At 42.8% G+C, this 22,636-nt stretch overlaps 1 protein-coding gene across 2 annotated transcripts in view; it reads right to left on the bottom strand.

The window, feature by feature from the left end:
• ankrd26 (ankyrin repeat domain containing 26) overlaps window positions 1-22,636 on the bottom strand; it is a 104,554-nt gene that overhangs the window by 38,403 nt on the left and 43,515 nt on the right. For both annotated transcript variants that reach the window (XM_023984698.2, XM_023984697.2), the window contains 5 exons: window positions 11,972-12,113; window positions 11,373-11,586; window positions 10,960-11,143; window positions 3,672-3,818; window positions 1,450-2,233 (listed from right to left, as the gene is read on the bottom strand). In XM_023984698.2, coding sequence (XP_023840466.1) covers window positions 1,450-2,233; window positions 3,672-3,818; window positions 10,960-11,143; window positions 11,373-11,586; window positions 11,972-12,113 — 1,471 coding nt within the window. The remainder of the gene's footprint in view (window positions 1-1,449; window positions 2,234-3,671; window positions 3,819-10,959; window positions 11,144-11,372; window positions 11,587-11,971; window positions 12,114-22,636) is intronic.

Raw genomic sequence — 22,636 nt, forward strand, 5'->3', positions numbered from 1 at the left:
AGCAGCTTAGATTTCGCCTTGTGTTTTAGGTTATTGCCACCACTATGCTTGAAAATATGGAGAGTGGTAACCAGTATTGGATTTGCCCCAAACATAAGACTTTGTATTCAGGACAAAAAGTTAATGGCTTTGCCACATTTTTTTGCAGTATTACTTTAGTGCAAACAGGAAGCATGTTTTGGAATATTTGTATTCTGTACAGACTTCCTTCTTTTCAATCTGTCGATTAGGTTGGTATTGTGGCATAACTACAATGTTGTTGATCCATCCTCAGTTCTCTCCTATCACAGCCATTAAACTCTAACTGTTTTAAAGTCAATCCATGAGCGGTTTCCTTCCTCTCTGGCAACTGAGTTAGGAAGGACGCCTGTATCTTTGTAATGACTGGGTGTATTGATACACCATCCAAAATGTAATTAACTTCACCATGCTCAAAGGGATAGTCAATGTCTGCATTTTTATATTTACCCATCTAACAATAGGTGCCCTTTGTGAGGCATTACAAAACCTCCCTGGTCTTTGTGGTTGAATCTGTGTTTGAAATTCACTGCTCGACTGAGGGACCTTGTAGATAATTGTATGTGTGGGGTACAGAGATGAGGTAGTCGTTAAACAATGATGCTAAAATCCATGCAACTTATTATGTGACTTGTTAAGCACATTTTAACTCCTGAACTTATTTAGGCTTGCCATAACAAAGAGGTTGAATACTTATTGACTCACAGCATTTTAGTTTTTCATTTGTAAACATTTTGAAGAACATAATTCCACTTTGACAATACAGGTATTGTGTGTAGGACAGTGACACAAAATCTAAATTTAATTCATTTTAAATTCAGGCTGTAACAACAAAATGTGGTAAAAGTCAAGGGGTGTGAATAGTTTCTCAAGGCACTTAGTGTCAGAAAACTTTGCACTGACGGCTGATTAAACATGTACAACACATGATGTAGCCAATAGATTCAATAGGATAAACTTCAAGCAAATAAATTAAATAGAATAAGCTAGATCAATGCATTAGAAAATCATCAGGGATCTCAGCTCATATAAAGTAACCAGTACCGATGCAAAGTGCAGGTACATAATTGTAGCACCACCTGGATAATATGCATTGAAAAGCAAGGGAACTGTACAATACAATATCAACACATTAAATATCAACACATTCTTCCCAGTCAGTGGTGTCATGTCAGCTAAAGCTAGGAGTTGGCAGAATGATGTCTGGACCTCTGTCTCCTCCCATCACACATCAAGACACAGGCTGAGGCAGGCAAGAGAGATCAGGGAGTTTTTCTATAATGGACTACTAGAATAATTATTGAAGTCTATTCAAGTGTTGGTCTTAAGCTAGGGGATGGTGAATTCAATTGCTTGCCACTCCTAAAAGACACGGTCCACCTTAGGATACACCTAAAATACATTGGTTAAAAACTCTGCAATTGCATGCACCTTTGTTCTGGGCCTCCTCCAGCTGTTGCCTCAGCAGCATGGCATCGCTCTGTGCCGCCGCCAGCCTCTCCTGCAGCGTCTCCTGCCGGGCGCACACTCTCCCAGCCTGCTCCCTCTCCGTCTGTAGAGCTGCCTCAAGCTCCTTCACTCGGCCTCCTATTTGCTCCTTCTCCCTCTGCAGCGTGGCGACCACATGCTCCATCTCGGCAAGCGACATTGTGACGCGGTGCACCTCATTTTCGAGGCCGTTTGCACGTGACTCTGTCTTAGCGAGTTTCTGCGACAGCCCGCCCACCGCCTCGCGTTTGTTCGCCGCCTCGCCAGTAAGCTTGTCCTGGGCACGCTGGTGCCCCTCGCGCTCGCGACGAAGAGCCCTTTCGGCGTCAGCACGTGCCACCTGGCATCGCTCTACCTCCTGAAGAGCGCCAGTCAGCCGCGTCCTCGCTGACTCACCTTCGGCTTCCAGCTGCTCCCTCGCCTGGCGCTCGTGCTCCAGCCGTGTGGAAGCCACAGCCAGCTCGGCCTTGACGGTGGTCACCTGGCTGGTGTACTGGTAGACTGTCTGGGCCAGCGCCTCCTCGTTGAGTTTGAGGTCGCGCCGGGCGTCCTCGAGGCGCTCCCTCAACGCCTCGCTCTCCTCGGAGCGGCGGGACTCCTCCTGGCGACTGTGGGAGCAGGAGCGCTCCAGCTCAGCTCTCAGGGAGCTCAGCTCGTCCTGGAGCACAGAGCTCTGCTGCAGCAGCCCCCTCTCTCGGTCGGTGGCCTCCGTCAACTGGGACAGGGCCTGACAAGTGAGAACAGCAGCAGAGGTCACACAGCACACTCAACATCACTTTCAATGGAGAACATGAATAAAGACGGCAGAATTCAGTTATGACATCATTGTTTTAGCACTATCCACAGAGTTTTTAAAACTAAAGCACATGATATGGTTCAATGTGCCAATAAAATCATCTCCATCTACTTTAGTTTCATTTAATTGCTGTCATCTTGAAACWAAAATTAGGATCATGTAAACTCTGCTAATGACCATACAAAAAAAAAAGTGCTACGGAGAGTACAAGTGTAACGGATGTACAATACTGAGAACTTAGCAAAATTGCATGGGGCCGCCATCTTTATGCACCTCTGCTATTAGAGCCGGACCGGAATCTATGCTTCAAGATTGTTTTGATCACGCAGACTGGGATATGTTCCGGGTTGCCGCTGAGAATAACATCGACGTACACTACCGTTCAAAAGTTTGGGGTCACTTAGAAATGTCCTTGTTTTTGAAAGAAAATCACATTTTTGTCCATTAAAATAACGTGTAGACATTGTTAATGTATAATGACTATTGCGAACAACGCAGTTTCAGATTTACTTTAAGACAAAGTTTAATTCATTCAGCCAGTGTGCTTGTGTTTTATCAAACACTTCCACATACTTCTAATCCACTGCCATAGATGGGCACATTTTTAAGTTCTACCTAAGAAGGTAATCTAAACTAAAGTGTTTTGTATTAACTTTCGTATTTTTGGTGGTTCATGTAAATGTTCTTAAATAATGTTCATTTGAATATGTAGTTAAGGGCCCAGTGCAGTCAGAATAAATGTTTTGCTGTGTATTGTGTCATATTGTACAAAAGCTGATAACACAAAAAAAGTGTAAACATATTTTATATATCAGTGTTATTTCCTGATAGTTGCTGGTTGAAAATACAATCTACACAGGACCTTCTAATCAGCAGGTCTGCATGGGCGGCAGTTTCAGCTTTCAATGGTGACATCACCATGCAGTAAATTGGGCTCCTGGGTGACGCAGCGGTCTAAGGCACTGCATCTCAGTGCTAGAGGCGTCACTAGAGACCCTGGTTCGATTCCAGGCTGTATCACAACCGGCCGTGATTGGGAGTCCTATAGGGCGGCGCACAATTGGCCCAGCGTCGTCCGGGTTAGGGTTTGGTCGGGGTAAATAAGAATTTGTTCTTAAGTGACTTGCCGAGTTAAATAAAGGTTAAATAAAATAAATTACAACTGGTTAATAGACTAACACCAAAGAGAGATCCAAATAACAGCTCGTTATTTTTTCCCCCCACAGTCCGACCCTGGGTTTATAAGCGCGGATATTGACTCTGCCGCTCGAGCATGCTTTTGAGGCACAGTCGATAGCGCGCTGGACTTCGGGCTAGAAGGTCAAGGGTTCGAGGCCTGCTCCCTGCCCGTTTGATTACAGTATGTTACCTCGTTGCTCTTACTGATGGTCCTCCTGTTCTCCTCCTCGATCTCCTGCTGCTTGCGGAGGTGATTGTTGAGGAGGGTCTCCGACAAAGCTCGGGCAACTCGCTCCTGGGACAGCAGCCTCTGGGTCTCGCTATGGTCCTCCTCCGACTAGCGGATGACACAAACACACAGGCTGCATTCATACTCATTCACGTCATAAATGCTGTGTGCTCAATAACAGACTATTAAAGAGACGATATGGAGAAAGGTGTATTGATGTGGTTCTGAGTGATTGTTTACAACACTCTTTTATGACACCTGTGGTGTGTGTGGCAATGGCGTAATAACATAAACTCACTAAATATGATTGATGGTCATCTTTGCTCGCTGTAACCAACAAAGTAATACATGGTAACAGGAGTGGAAATCGTGTTTTTTATGTGAATGTTGGAGTTTATGGAAGTGCAATGGATGTTATCAAGCCACCAGAGGCATGATAATGGGAATATGGACACGAATTGGAAAACATTTCGGCAGAGGTTTTTGCTGAATATGTCTGCCATCGGAGTTACAAATGAGCGGGCCCAAAAGCAATCAATATATTCAATAACTTCTCGTTTGCAAATGAGGATAAAGAGGAGCTCGCGGAGGTACTGGATCAGTTTGATGCACATTGTTCACTTAAGAAGAACAATACATATGAACGTTGTGTTTCGCTGTCGTATACAACAGCACGGTGAAAAGTTTGACATGGTTCTAAATTAAAAGCACAGATGTGTCATTTTGTAGACCTAACCTCATCTATGTTTCGAGATCAGATTGCGTTTGATATAAATGACTCCAGAGTTAGAGAAAGATTGCTGCGGGATGGTAAGTTACATTTGGACAGTGCAGTAAAAATATGTCAGGCAAATGAGCTGGCACAAATACATATTAAAACCTTTAGCTCCACACCAGCAAACACTGCTATCGAGGTAGAAAGCAGAGCAGTGGATTTTGTAGACAAGGACACAAGGGGGCACAATGAGCAAAGGAGACACAAGCAATATGACTTTGACCAAAGAAGTCACAAGCAATATGATTGTAATAGGTGTGGCACCAGGCCAAGAAGTGCAAGGGGATGTAATTTTGAAAAAATGTGTTTTGCATAGGACAAGTATGGGAAACAAAATGTTCATACCATTGAAATGGAGAAGAATAAACAAAGTGATTTGTTTGTGGGCACTGTGGATTGCATGGAGGATGTGCAAGAACCATCACAGGTCCACACTGTAGCTAGTGACCACTTGGTTGTACCACTCGTGGTCAATAGTACAATTTTGACCTTAAAGCTGGATGCAGGGGCTAAAGCCAACCTGATCAATGAGGGATTTTCATGAGCTAAAGCACAAACCAGCCATCATGCAAAAGGCTGTCTCTCTCAAAGCGTACAATGGCCAAGCAATTGAGACTAAAGGTTTGTGTCGGCTAACTGTAAAGAGGGAAAACAAGAAGCCACACACTTATGTTTGTGATTGTACCAGAGGGGCATTATTCTCTTTTGGGGGATACAGCATGTGAGTCGTTGGGACTGGTTAAGCGAGTGTACACCTTTAATGACTGACTGGCTGCACAGTGTTCAATAGGTGACAAGTAATCAAAATGGTGAGGAGATTGCGCAAATATATTCTGATGTGTTCACAGGATTTGGAGCAATGCCTCTCATTTACTCTATTACTCTCACAGAGAACGCCAAGCCAGTGATTCATGCACCACGGAGAGTTCCGGTGCCACTACGGAAGGATTTAAAGATGGAGATCGGAAGAATAGTGAAACTCAATGTGCTCGTGAAAACAGAGGAGCCAACAGACTGGGTCAATTCCATGGTTTGTGTTCGGGAAAGGAATGGAGATCTGAGAGTCTGTAATGGACCTTAACAAATGTATCAAAAAGGAGCATTTTCAGATTCCTAAGAGGGAGGACATAGTGTGTGAAATGGCTGGTGCACACTATTTCTGAAAATTGGATGCTTCAAATTAGAGGTTGAGCGATTAATCGGAATGGCCGATTAATTAGGGCCGATTTCAAGTTTTCATAACAATCGATAATCGCAGATTATATTGCACTCCACGAGGAGACTGCGTGGCAGGCTGACTACCTGTTACGTGAGTGCAGCAAGGAGCCAAGGTAAGGTGCTAGCTAGCATTAAACGTATCTTATAAAAAACAATCAAACATAATCACTAGTTAACCATACATGGTTGATGATATTACTAGTTTATCTAGCTTGTCCTGCTTTGCATATAATCGATGCGGTGCCTGTTAATTAATCATCGAATCACAGCCTACTTCGCCAAACGGGTGATGATTTAACAAGCGCATAAGCGAAAAAAAGCACTGTCGTTGCACCAATGTATACCTAACCATAAACATCAATGCCTTTCTTAAAATTAATACACAAGTATATATTTTTAAACCTGCATATTTAGATAATATTGCCTGCTAACATGAATTTCTTTTAACTAGGGAAATTGTGTCACTTCTGTTGCATTTGTGCAAGCAGAGTCAGGGTATATGCAGCAGTTTGGGCCGCCTGACTCGTTGCGAACTGTATGAAGACAATTTCTTCCTAACAAAGACCGTCATTAATTTGCCAGAATTGTACATAATTATGACATAACATTGAATGTTGTACAATGTAACAGCAATATTTAGACTTAGGGATGTCACCCGTTAGATAAAATACGGAACGGTTCCTTATTTCACTGAAAGAATAAAACGTTTTGTTTTCGAAATGATAGTTTCCGGATTTGACCATATTAATGACCTAAGGCTCGTATTTCTGTGTGTTATTATATTATAATTAAGTCTATGATTTGATATTTGATAGAGCAGTCTGACTGAGCAGTGGTAGGCAGGAGCTCGCTCGTAAGCATTCATTCAAACAGCACTTTCCTGCATTTGCCAGCAGTTCTTCGCTGTGCTTCAAGCATTGCACTGTTTATGACTTCAAGCCTATCAACTCCCGAGATTAGGCCTATAAGAACATCCAATAGTCAAAGGTATATGAAATACAAATGGTATAGAGAGAAATAGTCCTATAATAACTACAACCTAAAACTTCTTACCTGGGAATATTGAAGACTCATTTTAAAAGGAARCACCAGCTTTCATAAGTTCTTAGCAAGGAACTTAAACGTTAGCTTTTTTACATGGCAAATATTGCACTTTTACTTTCTTCTCCAACACTGTGTTTTTGCATTATTTAAACCAAATTGAACGTGTTTCATTATTTATTTGAGACTAAATTGATTTTATTGATGTATTATATTAAATTAAAATAAAAGTGTTCATTCAGTATTGTTGTAATTGTCATTATTACAAATATATATATTTGTAATAATGACAACCACTTTTTTTTATTTAAAATATTTTATTTTATTTTTAAATTATTTTTTAAATTAAATCGTCCGATTAATCGGAATCTGCGTTTTTTGGTCCTCCAATAATCAGTATCGGCGTTGAAAAATGATAATTGGTCGACTTCTACTTCAAATGGATTCTGACAGGTGAGGTTGGATGCAGCCAGCACCAAACTGGGTACAGTCAATACTCCCTTTGGAAGATATTCCTTTAAGAGGTTACCCTTATGCATTAGTTCTTCACCTGAACAATTTCACAAGGCCATGGAAAGTGTCATTGAGAGGTTAGAGGGAGTTTGAGTGTAGGTGGATAATTTTGTGGTTGAGGTCCACTACTCAGGATCACAATAAGCAGCAGGAAAATACTCCGCAGAGGGTTCAGAAGCATGGTTTGAAGCTAAAATTGGGTTAAAATGTCAAGTTCTGTATGGAAATCACATTTATTGGGGACAAGATGTCCTCGGAGGGTGTGCAGCTTGATCATGCCAAGGTCGAAGTTGTGAGGGAGATGGCAAATACCACCGACAGGAAAGGCATTCCAGCAGGTATATTTCACTGGTCACCCCCAAAGCCAATTCCTCCTTTGTGCGCCTTTCCTTCCAGTTCTCTGCTGCCAATGACTGGAACGAATTGCAAAAATCACTGAAGCTGGAGGCTCATATCTCGCTCACTAACTTTAAGCACCAGCTGTCAGAGCAGCTGACAGATCACTGCACCTGTACATAGCCCATCTGTAAATAGCCCATCCAACTACCTCCTCCCCATACTGTTATTATATATTTTTTTGCTCCTTCGCACCCCAGTATCTCTACTTCCACATTCATCTTCTGCACATCTACCATTCCAGTGTTTAATTGCTAAATTGTAATTATTTTGGCACTATGGCCTATTTATTGCCTTACCTCCCTAATCTTACTACATTTGCACACACTGTATATAGATTTTTCTATTGTGTTATTGACTGTAAGTTTGTTTATGTGTAACTCTGTTGTTGTTTTACTCGCACTGCCTTGCTTTATCTTGGCCAGGTCGCAGTTGTAAATGAGAACTTGTTCTCAACTGGCCTACCTGGTTAATTAAAGGTGAACAAAATACATTTATTCAGTGTCTTTTAGGTATGGTAAATTATTTGGGGAAGTTGTACCAAACCTGTCAGCTAAAACAGTTTACTTTAAGATGCTCCTTCATGACAAGACAGAGTTCTCATGGTACAGAGAACATGAAAGAGTGGAATGATGTAAAGAACATTTTGGCTAAAGAGCCAGTGCTAACTTTTTTCGAACCTAACAGGCCTACTAAGGTGTCCACGGACGCCTCCAAAGATGGCATAGGAGCAGTGCTGCTTCAGGAGCATCAAGGTATGTGGAAGCCTGTGGCTTATGCGGCCTGTTCTTTGACCGATGCTGAGAAGCGTTATGCTCAAATAGAAAAGGAGTGCCTAGGGTTGGTCGTGAGAAGTTTCACTGTTACATTTATGGCTTACCAAAGGTGATTCTAGAAACAGACCATAAAACCCCTTATTTCAATCTCTCAACAAAAAAAATCTATATGACATGCCTCCTCGTCTTCAAAGGATGATGACGATGGTATGATTTTGTGCACCACTGTTCAAAAGTTTGGGGTCACTTAGAAATGTCCTTGTTTTTTAAAGAAAAGCAAATTTTTGGTCGATAAAAATAACATCAAGAGTTAGCCATATCTCAGACTGGCCAATAAAAATATTAAGATGGGCAAAAGAACACAGACACCGGACAGAGGAACTCTGCCTAGAAGGCAAGCATTCCGGAGTCACCTCTTCACTGTTGATGTTGAGACTGGTGTTTTGCGTGCACTATTTAATGAAGCTTCAAGTTGAAGACTTGTGAGGCGTCTGTTTCTCAAACTAGACACTCTAATGTACTTGTCCTCTTGCTCAGTTGGCACCGGGGCCTCTCACTCCTCTTTCTATTCTGGTTAGAGAAGGTTTGCGCTGTTCTGTGAAGGGAGTAGTACACAGCGTTGTACGAGATCGTCAGATTCTTGGCAATTTCTCGCATGGAATAGCCTTCATTTCTCAGAACAAGAATAGACTGACGAGTTTCAGAAGAAAGTGCTTTGTTTCTGGCCACTTTGAGCCTGTAATCGAACCCACAAATGCTGACGCTCCAGATACTCAACTAGTCTACAGAAGGACAGTTTTATTGCAGTTTTCAATGGTGCTAACATAATTGCAAAAGGGTTTTCTAATGATCAATTAGCCTTTAAAAATGATAAACTTGGATTAGCTAACACAACGTGCCATTGGAACACAGGAGTGATGGTTGCTGATAATGGGCCTCTGTACGCCTATGTAGATATTCCATTAAATTCAGCCGTTTCCAGCTACAATAGTCATTTACAACATTAACTACACTGTATTTCTGATCAATGTTATGGTATTTTAAATGGACATTTTTTTTGTGTGCTTTTCTTTCAAAAACAAGGACATTTCTAAGTGACCCCAAACTTTTGAACGGTAGTGTATGTGCCTGGGTCAACTTTAGTGGTAGCAGATGCCCTCTCAAGGGCTCCACCAGTGGTGGCCCAAATCAGCCTCAGTCAGGAGTCTATGGAGGAGGTTGCCTTGCGTGTGGATATGGTCATGGAGTCACTTCCTGTTTCTGAGCAGCAACTAAGGAGAATAGCTGAAGAGACCACAACAGATCCCATTCTTTTGAAGGGGATCCAGAATCTGGAAAATGGCTGGCAAAAAGGCTCTTGTAAGCAGTACTTCTCATTAAGTGCAGAGCTGTCAGTGGTAAATGGTGTGCTGTTGAAGAATAACAGAATGGTGCTACCTACTTCAATACATCAGGAGATGCTACAGAGAATGCATGAGAGAATATCTGAAAGCTGAGAAATGTAAGGGAAGGGCCAGAGAGTCCGTTTATTGGCCAAATATACATTCTGATACTGAGCAAATGGTGGGAAATTGTGACATCTCAAATTTCATTAGACCGCTCAAGAAGCCCGTGGTTATGGGAAAGGTACCCACCACAACCTGGGAGAAGGTTGGAGTCGACTTGTTTCACTGCAATGGTAAGGACTATTTCTTGACTATCGACTACTTGTCAAATTACCCTGAAATTGCACTCTTATCCAGCACAACAGCAAAGACTGTCATTTTGCATTTGAAATATTTTTTTTGTTTTTGCAAGGCATGGGATTCCACAAGTGGTTGTTTCTGACAATGCACCTCAGTTTAAGATGTTTGCAGAGCATTAGGAGTTCAGACATATAACCTCTAGTCCAGTATATCATAAAAGTAACAGAAAGGCTGAAAAAAAGTGTGCAAATCGTGAAGAGACTTAAAGGCAGCACACAGTGGGACTGATCCATACTTGGCTTTATTGTCTTACAGAGCAGCGCCCTAGGAATATGGCCAGTCACCTGCAGAAATCTTAAAAATGGGACGCAAGTTGCGTTCCAGGTTGGCTATGTTCTGCCTGAATGATTGCCCAGGCCGTCATTGTAAATAAGAATTTGCTCTTAACTGACTTGCCTAGATAAAAAATTAATAAAAATACATGTGTATGTTTGTAAAAAAACTAAAAAAGGAAGATGAATTGAGTGATTGTTTATGACAATCTTTTACGACACCTGTGGTATGTGTGGCAATGGCTGAATAACATGAAAAACTTGTTAACTATGATTGATGGTGATGGTCGTCTTTGCTCGTGGTAACCAACAAAGTAATACACTACTAGATGTTGTAGACCAATCCTTATTGCCTTTTTACCACTGACCAATATAAAGCGCTAGGTCAGGGGTCATCCACAAAGTACAACATAGTGTAATCAAGGTATAAAACAATTATGTTATTATCATAATTTAAATGTAGGAAGAGGAGGGCTTAGAGAAAGAGCAAAAAAGAGTCAGAGTGCATTCTACCTGTTTCATGTTGTTAATAATGGCCCTCATCTCCAGCTCCAGGTTCCTCATGGCCAGTTCCACCTTGTGTTTCTCCTCTGCCTCGGCCCGGAGCTCCTCCTCCTTCCTCCGCAGCATCTCCCGGTTCTTGTCATACAGCATGGAGGCGTTCCGGTGCTTCTCCTGCTCCTGCTTCAGCTGGAACCTACAGCACATAGGGCAGAGAGATGGAACACAGAGAGAGCAGAGGGTCACATCTACACTTAGTATGTGTAAGCAGAGACAGAGAGTGAGAGGAGAGATGATACAAATCAAAAGGGTGAGAGAGAAAGATTTGAAAGAGCAAAAAAATATGAAAGGTTCATTGAGAGGGAGAGAAAAAAACATATTGTCTCACATAACGACAAAAAAGACCAACTCTTTGGCTAACTTACTTAAAGTTGTTGAGGTCTGTGTCCAGCTCAAGCTGCCGGTGATCCAGGGCCTGCTTGCTGTCCTGGCTTTCCTCCAGTGAGGCCGTCAGCTCGCGCTGCTTGACCTCCAGCTGGCTCACCTTGTCAGACAGGTGCCCATGGCGGTCCCGCTCCTTCTGGATGGTGCGCTCATATTCGTGGAACATGTTCTGGAGCTTCACGATGCTCACAGAGTCTGAGGGGACAGAGGGGTGGGAGGGGAGTAGGGTTAGAGCCTTGGGGTCTTCCTCAATTCATCTTTCCTGGATTCCTTGCCTCCTTCTCAAAATGCATTGGAGATAAATGTCAAAGGGGAGGGACCTTGGATCTTCTCCTCAAATACTAAGGAGGCAAGGAAATAGAATGCGAGGAATCATGGAAAGACAGTTTGAGATAGAGCCTAGGATACAAAGTCTACATTGTGGTTATAAGATATCAGCTGATATTATCTACAGAGATGGATTTAGACATACATGTGTTACAGCAATTTAGGCACTGCACTACCCCCAAACATAAACTTCAGTCCCCGATCATCACAAAAAAAGACTTGGTTAAAGTGGTAGATTTTGGGCCATGTGTACCTAAAGTGGCAGAGTCGAGCTGTTTGATGAGAAAAGAGGCGTGACGGTAGCCAGAGGTGGGGTCTTCGAGGTCAGATGTGGCCGTGTCTGATGACTGTGTGAGCTCATCAAAGTCCTCCGCCATCTCCATCTCGCCAGCGGTCTGAGGTTGGGGATGCAACATAAAACAGATCAAAGATTTACACTTATATACCAACTTTTACACATGGATATAGTGTATGTTTTAAGGTAATTTGTTAATTTTTTACTAAACTCAAGACATTTTCTTAAAAAGGGACACTGCACTCCAAAATCAACATTTGTCAGATATTTTCAGACCTCAAAAGTCCACATCCCAAGCCATCAGTTTAGAACTGAGGGGATCGACATTAAACTCTCAAGTATCTAAAATTGATTGTGTAACTCAATGAAGTCACTTAGTCACGTAAAAAAAATGTACCACATTAATTGGAAAGGAAATGCAGAAATATTTCATTTACATAAGTATTCACATCCCTGTGTCAGAATCACCTTTGGCAGCGATTACAGCTATGAATCTTTCTGGGTACGTCTCTAAGAGCTTTGCACATCTGGATTGTACAATGTTCGCCCATTATTATTTTCAGAATTCTTCAAGCTCTATCAAATGTGTTGTAGATCATTGCTAAACAACAATTTTCAAGTCTTGCCAAACATTTTCAAAACTGTAACTCGGCCACTCAGGAACATTCACTGTCTCTTGGTAAGCAACTCCAGTGTAGACTTGGACTTGTGTTTTAGGTTATTGTCCTACTGAAAGGTGAATTAATCTCCCAACGTCTGATGGAAAGCAGACAACCAGGTTTTCTTCTAGGATTTTGCCTGTGCTTAGCTCCATTCCATTTCTTTATCCTGAAAAACTTCCCAGTCCTTAATGATTACAAGCATACCCGTAACATGATGCAATGCTAGGTTTAGGACCATATTGTAGCCTATAGAGACACAAACTGATGTATAAAACAGTCTTAAAAATATCTACTTGGTTTAGATACAAGCATCATGAAACCTTACACAATTACACACTGTGAACATCAGTTTTTTGGACCCAAATTGCTTACAACTTATTCAAATCAAATCAAATCAAATCAAATTTTATTAGTCACATACACATGGTTAGCAGATGTTAATGCGAGTGTAGCGAAATGCTTGTGCTTCTAGTTCCGACAATGCAGTAATAACCAACAGTAATCTAACCTAACAATTCCACGCTACTACCTTACACACACACACAAGTGTGAAGGGATAAAGAATATGTACATAAAGATATATGGATGAGTGGTGGTACAGAACGGCATGGCAAGAGGCGTAGAGGTATGAGTACGGTATATACATATGAGATGAGTACTGTAGGGTATGTAAACATAAAGTGGCATAGTTTAAAGTGGCTAGTGGTACATGTATTGCATAAAGATGGCAAGATGCAGTAGATGATATAGAGTACAGTATATACATATGAGATGGGTAATGTAGGGTATGTAAACATTGTATTAAGTGGCATTGCTTAAAGTGGCTAGTGGTACATTTTACATAATTTCCATCAATTCCCATTTTTAAAGTGGCTGGAGTTAGTCAGTATGTTGGCAGCGGCCGCTAAATGTTAGTGGTGGCTGTTTAACAGTCTGATGGCCTTGAGATAGAAGCTGTTTTTCAGTCTCTCGGTCCCTGCTTTGATGCACCTGTACTGACCTCGCCTTCTGGATGATAGCGGGGTGAACAGGCAGTGGCTTGGGTGGTTGTTGTCCTTGATGATCTTTATGGCCTTCCTGTGACATCGGGTGGTGTAGGTGTCCTGGAGGGCAGGTAGTTTGCCCCTGGTGATGCGTTCTGCAGACCTCACTACCCTCTGGAGAGCCTTACGGTTGTGGCGCGGAGCAGTTGCCGTACCAGCGGTGATACAGCCCGACAGGATGCTCTCGATTGTGCATCTGTAGAAGTTTGTGAGTGCTTTTGGTGACAAGCCGAATTTCTTCAGCCTCCTGAGGTTGAAGAGGCGCTGCTGCGCCTTCTTCACAACGCTGTCTGTGTGGTGGACCAATTCAGTTTGTCCGTGATGTGTACACCGAGGAACTTAAAACTTTCCACCTTCTCCACTACTGACCCGTCGATGTGGATAGGGGTGCTCCCTCTGCTGTTTCCTGAAGTCCACAATCATCTCCTTTGTTTTGTTGACGTTGAGTATGAGGTTATTTTCCTGACACCACCTCCGAGGGCCCTCCTCCTCCCTGTAGGCCGTCTCGTCGTTGTTGGTGATCAAGCCTACCACTGTAGTGTCATCCGCAAACTTGATGATCGAGTTGGAGGCGTGCATGGCCACGCAGTCGTGGGTGAACAGGAGATACAGGAGAGGGCTCAGAACGCACCTTGTGGCCCCAGTTTGAGGATCAGCGGGTGGAGATGTTGTTACCTACCCTCACCACCTGGGGGCGGCCGTCAGGAAGTCCAGGACCCATGTTCACATGGCGGGGTCGAGACCCAGGGTCTCGAGCTTGATGACGAGTTTGGAGGGTACTATGGTGTTAAATGCTGAGCTGTAATCGATGACAGGCATTCTCACATGGGTATTCCTCTTGTCCAGATGGGTTAGGGCAGTGTGCAGTGTGGTTGCGATTGCGTCGTCTGTGGACCTATTGGGTCGGTAAGCAAATTGGAGTGGGTCTAGGGTGTCCGGTAGGGTGGAGGTGATATGGTCCTTGACTAGTCTCTCAAAGCACTTCATGATGACGGAAGTGAGTGCTACGGGCGGTAGTCGTTTAGCTCAGTTACCTTAGCTTTCTTGGGAACCAGGAACAATGGTGGCCCTCCTTGAAGCATGTGGAACAGCGACTGGGATAAGGATTGATTGAATATGTCCGTAAAACCACCAGCCAGCTGGTCTGCGCATGCTCTGAGACGCGGCTGGGAATGCGTCTGGGAGCCTTGCGAGGGTTAACACGTTAAATGTTTTACTCACCTCGTTGAGTGAAGAAACGCAGGTTTTGGTGAGGGGTCGTCAGTGGCACTGTGTGTCCTCAAAGCGGGAAAAAAGTTGTTTAGCCTGTCTGGGAGCAAGACATCCTGGTCCTCGACGGGCTGGTTTTCTTTTTGTAATCCGTGATTGACTGTAGACCTGCCACATACCTCTTGTGTCTGAGCTGTTGAATTTCGACTCGATTTTGTCTCTGTACTGAGACTTAGCCTGTTTGATTGCTTGGAGAGAATAGCTACATGTTTGTATTTCGGTCATCGCTTCCGGTCACCTTGCCTGGTTAAAAGCAGTGGTTCGCTTTCAGTTTCAGCGAATGCTGCCGTCAATCACGGTTTCTGTTTGGGAATGTTTTTATCGTTGCTGGTGGTACGACATCGTCAATGCACTTCCTAATGAACTCGCTCACCGAATGATATTGTCAATATTGTTGTTGGAGCGCGATGCGGAACCATATTCCAATCCGCGTGATCGAAGCAGTCTTGAAGCGTGGATTCAGATTGGCTCGGCACAGCGTTGAACCAGACCTGACGCGCGAGCTTGTTGTTTTGAGTTTCTGTTTGTAGCAGGAAATCAACAAAATGGAGTCGTGGTCAGCTTTTCCGAAGGGGCGGGGGAGGGCCTTGTAAGCGTCGCCGGAAATTAGTGTAGCAATGTCCCAGTGTTTTTCCAGCCCTGGTAGCACAATCGATATGCTGATAGAATTTAGGGAGTTTTGTTTAGATTAGCCTTGTTAACATCCCCAGCTACGATGAATGCAGCCTCAGGGTGTGTGGTTTCCAGTTTACAAAGGTCAGATAAGTTCGTTCAGGGCCATCGATGTGTCTGCTTGGGGGGAATGTATACGCGCTGTGATTATGATTGACGAGAATTCCCTTGGTAGATAATGCGGTCGACATTTGATTGTGAGGAGTTCTAGATCAGGTGACACAGAACGACTTGAGTTCTTGTGTGTTATTATGATGGTCACACCACTTCTCGTTAATCATAAGGCATACCCCCCGCCCCTCTTCTTACCGGAAAGATGTTTGTTTCTGTCGGCGCGATGCATGGAGAAAACCAGCTGGCTGCACGACTCGTTAGCGTCCTTGAGTTAGCCATGTTTCCGTGAAAGCAGAGCCGTTGCCAATCCCTGAGTCCTCTCTGAATGCTACCTGCTCGGATTTCCATCCAACCTATTGTCAAGAGACTGGACATTGGCGAGTAGTATCTAGGGAGTGGAGCGCGATGTGCCCGTCTCCGAAGCGCCATGACCCCACCGAGGACCGCCACGTTTTCCCCTTTTTCGGCGTCGCCCAGGGTCGCCGGCTGGGATCAGATCCATTGTATTGTGTTGAAGGCAAAACACTGGATCCGTTTCGGGAAAGTCATATTCCTGGTAGGAACGATGGTGAGTTGACGTTAATCGTATATTCAGTAGTTCCTCCCGACTGTATGTAATGAAACCTAAGATTACCCGGGGTACCGATGTAAGAAATAACACGTAAAAAAACAAAATACTGCATATTTTCCAAGGAACGCGAAGCGAGGCTGCCATCTCTATCGGCGCCGGAAGTTGAAGATGTGGTTCCATGTGGTTTCTTCCTTTAGACTCCATGAAATGATTACCTCTTCTAAATATTTGGTCACATGATTCATTTTGTGTATGGTTTCCTAGAAACAAGGAGTGGTTCAACTTACCCTTTGGCACGACTTACCCCACTCTCCCCATAGGTACCATTGATTTGCATTGGATTTTTGCCACAAACCCTAAAATGTTAGCATGTGGAAACAGTGCCAGGGAAACAAACCCAGAGCATGGATAAGTGTCATACCTTGTCCATAGATTGCTTAAGGGGAAAGGAAGCCAATATAGTGATTTTGTAATTTGGCTGAACTACGGACAAAAAGTTAGAATGCAATAAATTTAACTAGTTCTCTCGATAACGATAAATGGACAGTTGGTTAGCAGCAGGGCTCGAGACATTTTTTCCCCCAGTGCCAAGTAAGAAAATGGAGATGATAACCTATAATTAAAAAATCTATCCAGGGAATGCATGATTGATATTTTGACATGCAACCTGTCAAAATAGGATGCAGAATTATCAGATTTCCTTTGGTCTCTTTAGAGATGAATTTGCTGACATCTTTGTGCATAGGCAATATCTAGGCTATAGCTGTCTCCACATGCTTCAAGATGGCCACCATTGTTCCTGTACCCAAGGCAAAGGTAACTGAACTAAATGACTATCGCCCCGTAGCACTCACTTCTGTCATCATGAAGTGCTTTGAGAGACTAGTCAAGGATCATATCACCTCTACCTTACCTGTCACCCTTAGACCTACTTCAATTTGCTTAACGCCCAAATAGGTACACAGACGACGATGCAATCGCCATCACACTGCCCTAACCCATCGGGACAAGAGGAATACCAATTAGAGGTCAACCGATTTATCGGAATGGCCGATTAATTAGGGTCGATTTCAAGTTTTCATAACAATCGATAATCGTCATTTTTGGACACCGATTATGGCTGATTACATTGCACTCCACGAGGAGACTGCGTGGCAGGCTGACTACCTGTTATGCGAGTGCAGCAAGGAGCCAAGGTAAGGTGTTAGCTAGCATTAAACGTATCTTATAAAAAACAATCAATCTTAACATAATCACTAGTTAACCATACATGGTTGATGATATTACTAGTTTATCTAGCTTGTCCTGCGTTGCATATAATCGATGCAGTGCCTATTAATGTATCATTGAATCACAGCCTACTTCGCCAAACAGGTGATGATTTAACAAGCCATTCGTGAAAAAAAGCACTGTCGTTGCACCAATGTATACCTAACCATAAACATCATTGCCTTTCTTAAAATTAATACACAAGTATATATTTTTAAACCTGCATATTTAGATAATATTGCCTGCTAACATGGATCTCTTTTAACTAGGGAAATTGTGTAACTTCTCTTACGTTCTGTGCAAGCAGAGTCAGGGTATACAGTGGGGAGAACAAGTATTTGATACACTGCCGATTTTGCAGGTTTTCCTACTTACAAAGCATGTAGAGGTCTGTAATTTTTATCATAGGTACACTTCAACTGTGAGAGACGGAATCTAAAACAAAAGTCCAGAAAATCACATTGTATGATTTTTAAGTAATTAATTTGCATTTTATTGCATGACATAAGTATTTGATCACCTACAAACCAGTAAGAATTCCGGCTCTCACAGACTGTTAGTTTTTCTTTAAGAAGCCTCCTGTTCTCCACTCATTACCTGTATTAACTGCACCTGTTTGAACTCGTTACCTGTATAAAAGACACCTGTCCACACACTCAATCAAAAAGACTCCAACCTCTCACAATGGCCAAGACCAGAGAGCTGTGTAAGGACATCAGATAAATTGTAGACCTGTACAAGGCTGGGATGGGCTACAGGACAATAGGCAAGCAGCTTTATGAGAAGGCAACAACTGTTGGCACAATTATTAGAAAATGGAAGAAGTTCAAGATGACGGTCAATCACCCTCGGTCTGGGGCTCCATTGCAAGATCTCACCTCGTGGGGCATCAATGATCATGAGGAATGTGTGAGGGTCAGCCAGAACTACACGGCAGGACCTGGTCAATGACCTGAAGAGAGCTGGACCACATTCTCAAAGAAAACCATTAGTAACACACTACGCCGTCATGGATTAAAATCCTGGCAGCGCACGCAAGGTCCCCCTGCTCAAGCCAGCGCATGTCCAGGCCCGTCTGAAGTTTGCCAATGACCATCTGGATGATCCAGAGGAGGAATGGAGAAGGTCATGTGGTCTGATGAGAACAAAAATAGAGCTTTTGCTCTAAACTCCACTCGCCGTGTTTGGAGGAATAGAAGGATGAGTACAACCCCAAGAACACCATCCCAACCGTGAAGCATGGAGGTGGAAACATCATTCTTTGGGGATGCTTTTCTGCAAAGGGGACAGGACGGACTGACCGTATTGAGGGGAGGATGGAATGGCCATGTACTGCGAGATCTACACCAAAACAACCTCCTTCCCTCAGTAAGAGCATTGAAGATGGGTCGTGGCTGGGTCTTCCAGCATGACAACGACCCGAAACACACAGCCAGGGCAACTAAGGAGTGGCTCCGTAAGAAGCATCTCAAGGTCCTGGAGTGGCCTAGCCAGTCTCCAGACCTGAACCCAATAGAAAATCTTTGGAGGGAGCCGAAAGTCCGTATTGCCCAGCGACAGCCCCGAAACCTGAAGGATCTGGAGAAGGTCTGTATGGAGGAGTGGGCCAAAATCCCTGCTGCAGTGTGTGCAAACCTGGTCAAGAACTACAGGAAATATGATCTCTGTAATTGCAAACTAAGGTTCTGTACCAAATATTAAGTTCGCTTTTCTGATGTATCAAATACTTATGTCATGCAATAAAATGCAATTAATTACTTAAAAATCATACAATGTGATTTTCTGGATTTTTGTTTTAGATTCCGTCTCTCTACAGTTGAAGTGTACCTATGATTAAAAATTACAGACCTCTACATGCTTTGTAAGTAGAAAACCTGCAAAATCATCAGTGTATCAAATACTTGTTCTCCCCACTGTATGCAGCAGTTTGGGCCGCCTGGCTCGTTGCGAACTGTGTGAAGACCATTTCTTCCTAACAAAGACCGTTCATTAATTTGCCAGAATTGTACATAATTATGACATAACATTGAAGGTTGTACAATGTAACAGCAATAATTTAGACTTAGGGATGTCACCCGTTAGATAAAATACGGAACGGTTCCTTATTTCACTGAAATAATAAATGTTTTGTTTTCGAAATTATAGTTTCCGGATTTTACCATATTAATGACCTAAGGCTCGTATTTCTGTGTGTTATTATATTATAATTAAGTCTATGATTTAAATAAAACAGTCTGACTGAGCGTGGTAGGCAGCAGCATGCTCGTAAGCATTCACTCACAGCACTTTACTGCATTTGCCAGCAGCTCTTTGCTGTGCTTCAAGCATTGCACTGTTTATGACTTCAAGCCTATCAACTCCCGAGATTAGGCTGGCAATACTAAAGTACCTATTTAGAACACTCAATAGTCAAAAGGTATATGAAATACAAATGGTATAGAGAGAAATAGTCCTATAATAACTACAACCTAAAACTTCTTACCTGGAATATTGAAGACTCATTTTAAAAGGAACCACCAGCTTTCATAGTTTCTTAGCAAGGAACTTAAACGTTAGCTTTTTTACATGGCAAATAATTGCACTTTTACTTTCTTCTCCAACACTGTGTTTTTGCATTATTTAAACCAAATTGAACGTGTTTCATTATTTATTTGAGACTAAATGATTTTATTGATGTATTATATTAAAATAAAATAAGTGTTCATTCAGTTTGTTGTAATTATCATTATTACAAATATGTATATAAAAAAAGTATATTAAAAAAATATATATATATAAAAAATACATATACAGTGGGGAGGAACAAGTATTTTGACACACTGCCGATTTTGCAGGTTTTCCTACTTACAAAGCATGTGAGGTCTGTAATTTTTAATCATAGGTACACTTCAACTTGAGAGACGGGATCGCAACAACAATCCAGAAAATTCACATTGTATGATTTTTTAAGTAATTAATTTGCAATTTTCTTGCATGACATAGATATTTGATATATCAGAAAAGCAGAACTTCATATTTGGTACAGAAACCTTTGTTTGCAATTACAGAGATCATACGTTTCCTGTAGTTCTTGACCAGGTTTGCACACACTGCAGCAGGGATTTTGCCCACTCCTCCATACAGACCTTCTCCAGATCCTTCAGGTTTCGGGGCTGTCGCTGGGCAATACGGACTTTCAGCTCCCTCCAAAGATTTTCTATTGAGTTCAGGTCTGGAAAACTGGCTAGGCCACTCCAGGACCTTGAGATGCTTCTTACGGAGCCACTCCTTAGATGCCCTGGCTGTGTGTTTTTGGGTCGTTGTCATGCTGGAAAACCCAGCCACGACCCATCTTCAATGATCTTACTGAGGAAGGAGGTTTTGGCCCAGATCTCGCGATACATGGCCCCATCCATCTCCCCTCAATACGGTGCAGTCGTCCTGTCCCCTTTGCAGAAAAGCATCCCCAAAAAATGATGTTTCCACCTCCATGCTTCACGGTTGGATGGTGTTCTTGGGGTTGTACTCATTCTTCCTCCAAACACGGCGAGTGGAGTTTAGACCAAAAAGCTCTATTTTTGTCTCATCAGACCACATGACCTTCTCCCATTCCTCCTCTGGATCATCCAGATGGTCATTGCATACTTCAGACGGGCCTGGACATGCGCTGCTTGAGCAGGGGGACCTTGCGTGCGTGCAGAATTTTAATCCATGACGGCGTCGTGTGTTACGAATGGTTTTCCTTTGAGACTGTCGGTCCCAGCTCTCTTCAGGTCATTGACCAGGTCCTGCCGTGTAGTTCTGGGCTGATCCCTCACCTCCTCATGATCATTGATGCCCCACGAGGTGAGATCTTGCATGGAGCCCCAGACCGAGAGTGACCTGAACTTCGTCATCTTGAACTTCTTCCATTTTCTAATAATTGCGCCAACAGTTGTTGCCTTCTCACCAAGCTGCTTGCTATTGTCCTGTAGCCCATCCCAGCCTTGTGCAGGTCTACACTTTTATCCCTGATGTCCTTACACAGCTCCCTGGTCTTGGCCATTGTGGAGAGGTTGGAGTCTGTTTGATTGAGTGTGTGGACAGGTGTCTTTTATACAGGTAACGAGTTCAAAACGTGCAGTTAATACAGGTAATGAGTGGAGAACAGGAGGGCTTCTGAAAAAAAACGAACAGGTCTGTGAGAGCCGGAATTTTACTGGTTGGTAGGTGTCCAATACTTATGTCATGCAATACAATGCAAATTATATTACTTAAAAATCATACAAACATTTCTGGATTTTTGTTTTAGATTCCGTCTCTCACAGTTAAGTGTTACCTATGATAACAATTACAGACCTCTACATGCTTTTAAGTATGAAAACGCCAAAATCGGCAGTGTATCCAATACTTTCTCCCATTGTATATATATATATATATATACAGTGGGGCAAAAAAGTATTTAGTCAACCACCAATTGTGCAAGTTCTCCCACTTAAAAGATGAGAGAGGCCTGAATTTTCATCATAGGTTACACTTCAACTATGACAGACAAAATGGGAAAAAATCCAGAAAATCACATTGTAGGATTTTTAATTAATTAATTTGCAAATTATGGTGAAAATAAGTATTTGGTCAATAACAAAAGTTTCTCAATACTTTGTTATATACCCTTTGTTGGCAATGACAGAGGTCAAACGTTTTCTGTAAGTCTTCACAAGGTTTTCACACACTGTTGCTGGTATTTTGGCCCATTCCTCCATGCAGATCTCCTCTAGAGCAGTGATGTTTTTGGGCTGTTGCTGGGCAACACGGACTTTCAACTCCCTCCAAAGATTTTCTGTGGGTTGAGATCTGGAGACTGGCTAGGCCACTCCAGACCTTGAAATGTTTCTTACGAAGCCACTCCTTCGTTGCCCGGCGGTGTGTTTGGATCATTGTCATGCTGAAAGACCCAGCCACGTTTCATCTTTATGCCCTGCTGATGGAAGGAGGTTTTCACTAAAATCTCACGATACATGGCCCCATTCATTCTTTCCTTTACACGGATCCGTTGTCCTGGTCC

This window comes from Salvelinus sp. IW2-2015, linkage group LG4q.1:29 (genome assembly GCF_002910315.2).
Source record: "Salvelinus sp. IW2-2015 linkage group LG4q.1:29, ASM291031v2, whole genome shotgun sequence".
NCBI lineage: Eukaryota > Metazoa > Chordata > Actinopteri > Salmoniformes > Salmonidae > Salvelinus > Salvelinus sp. IW2-2015.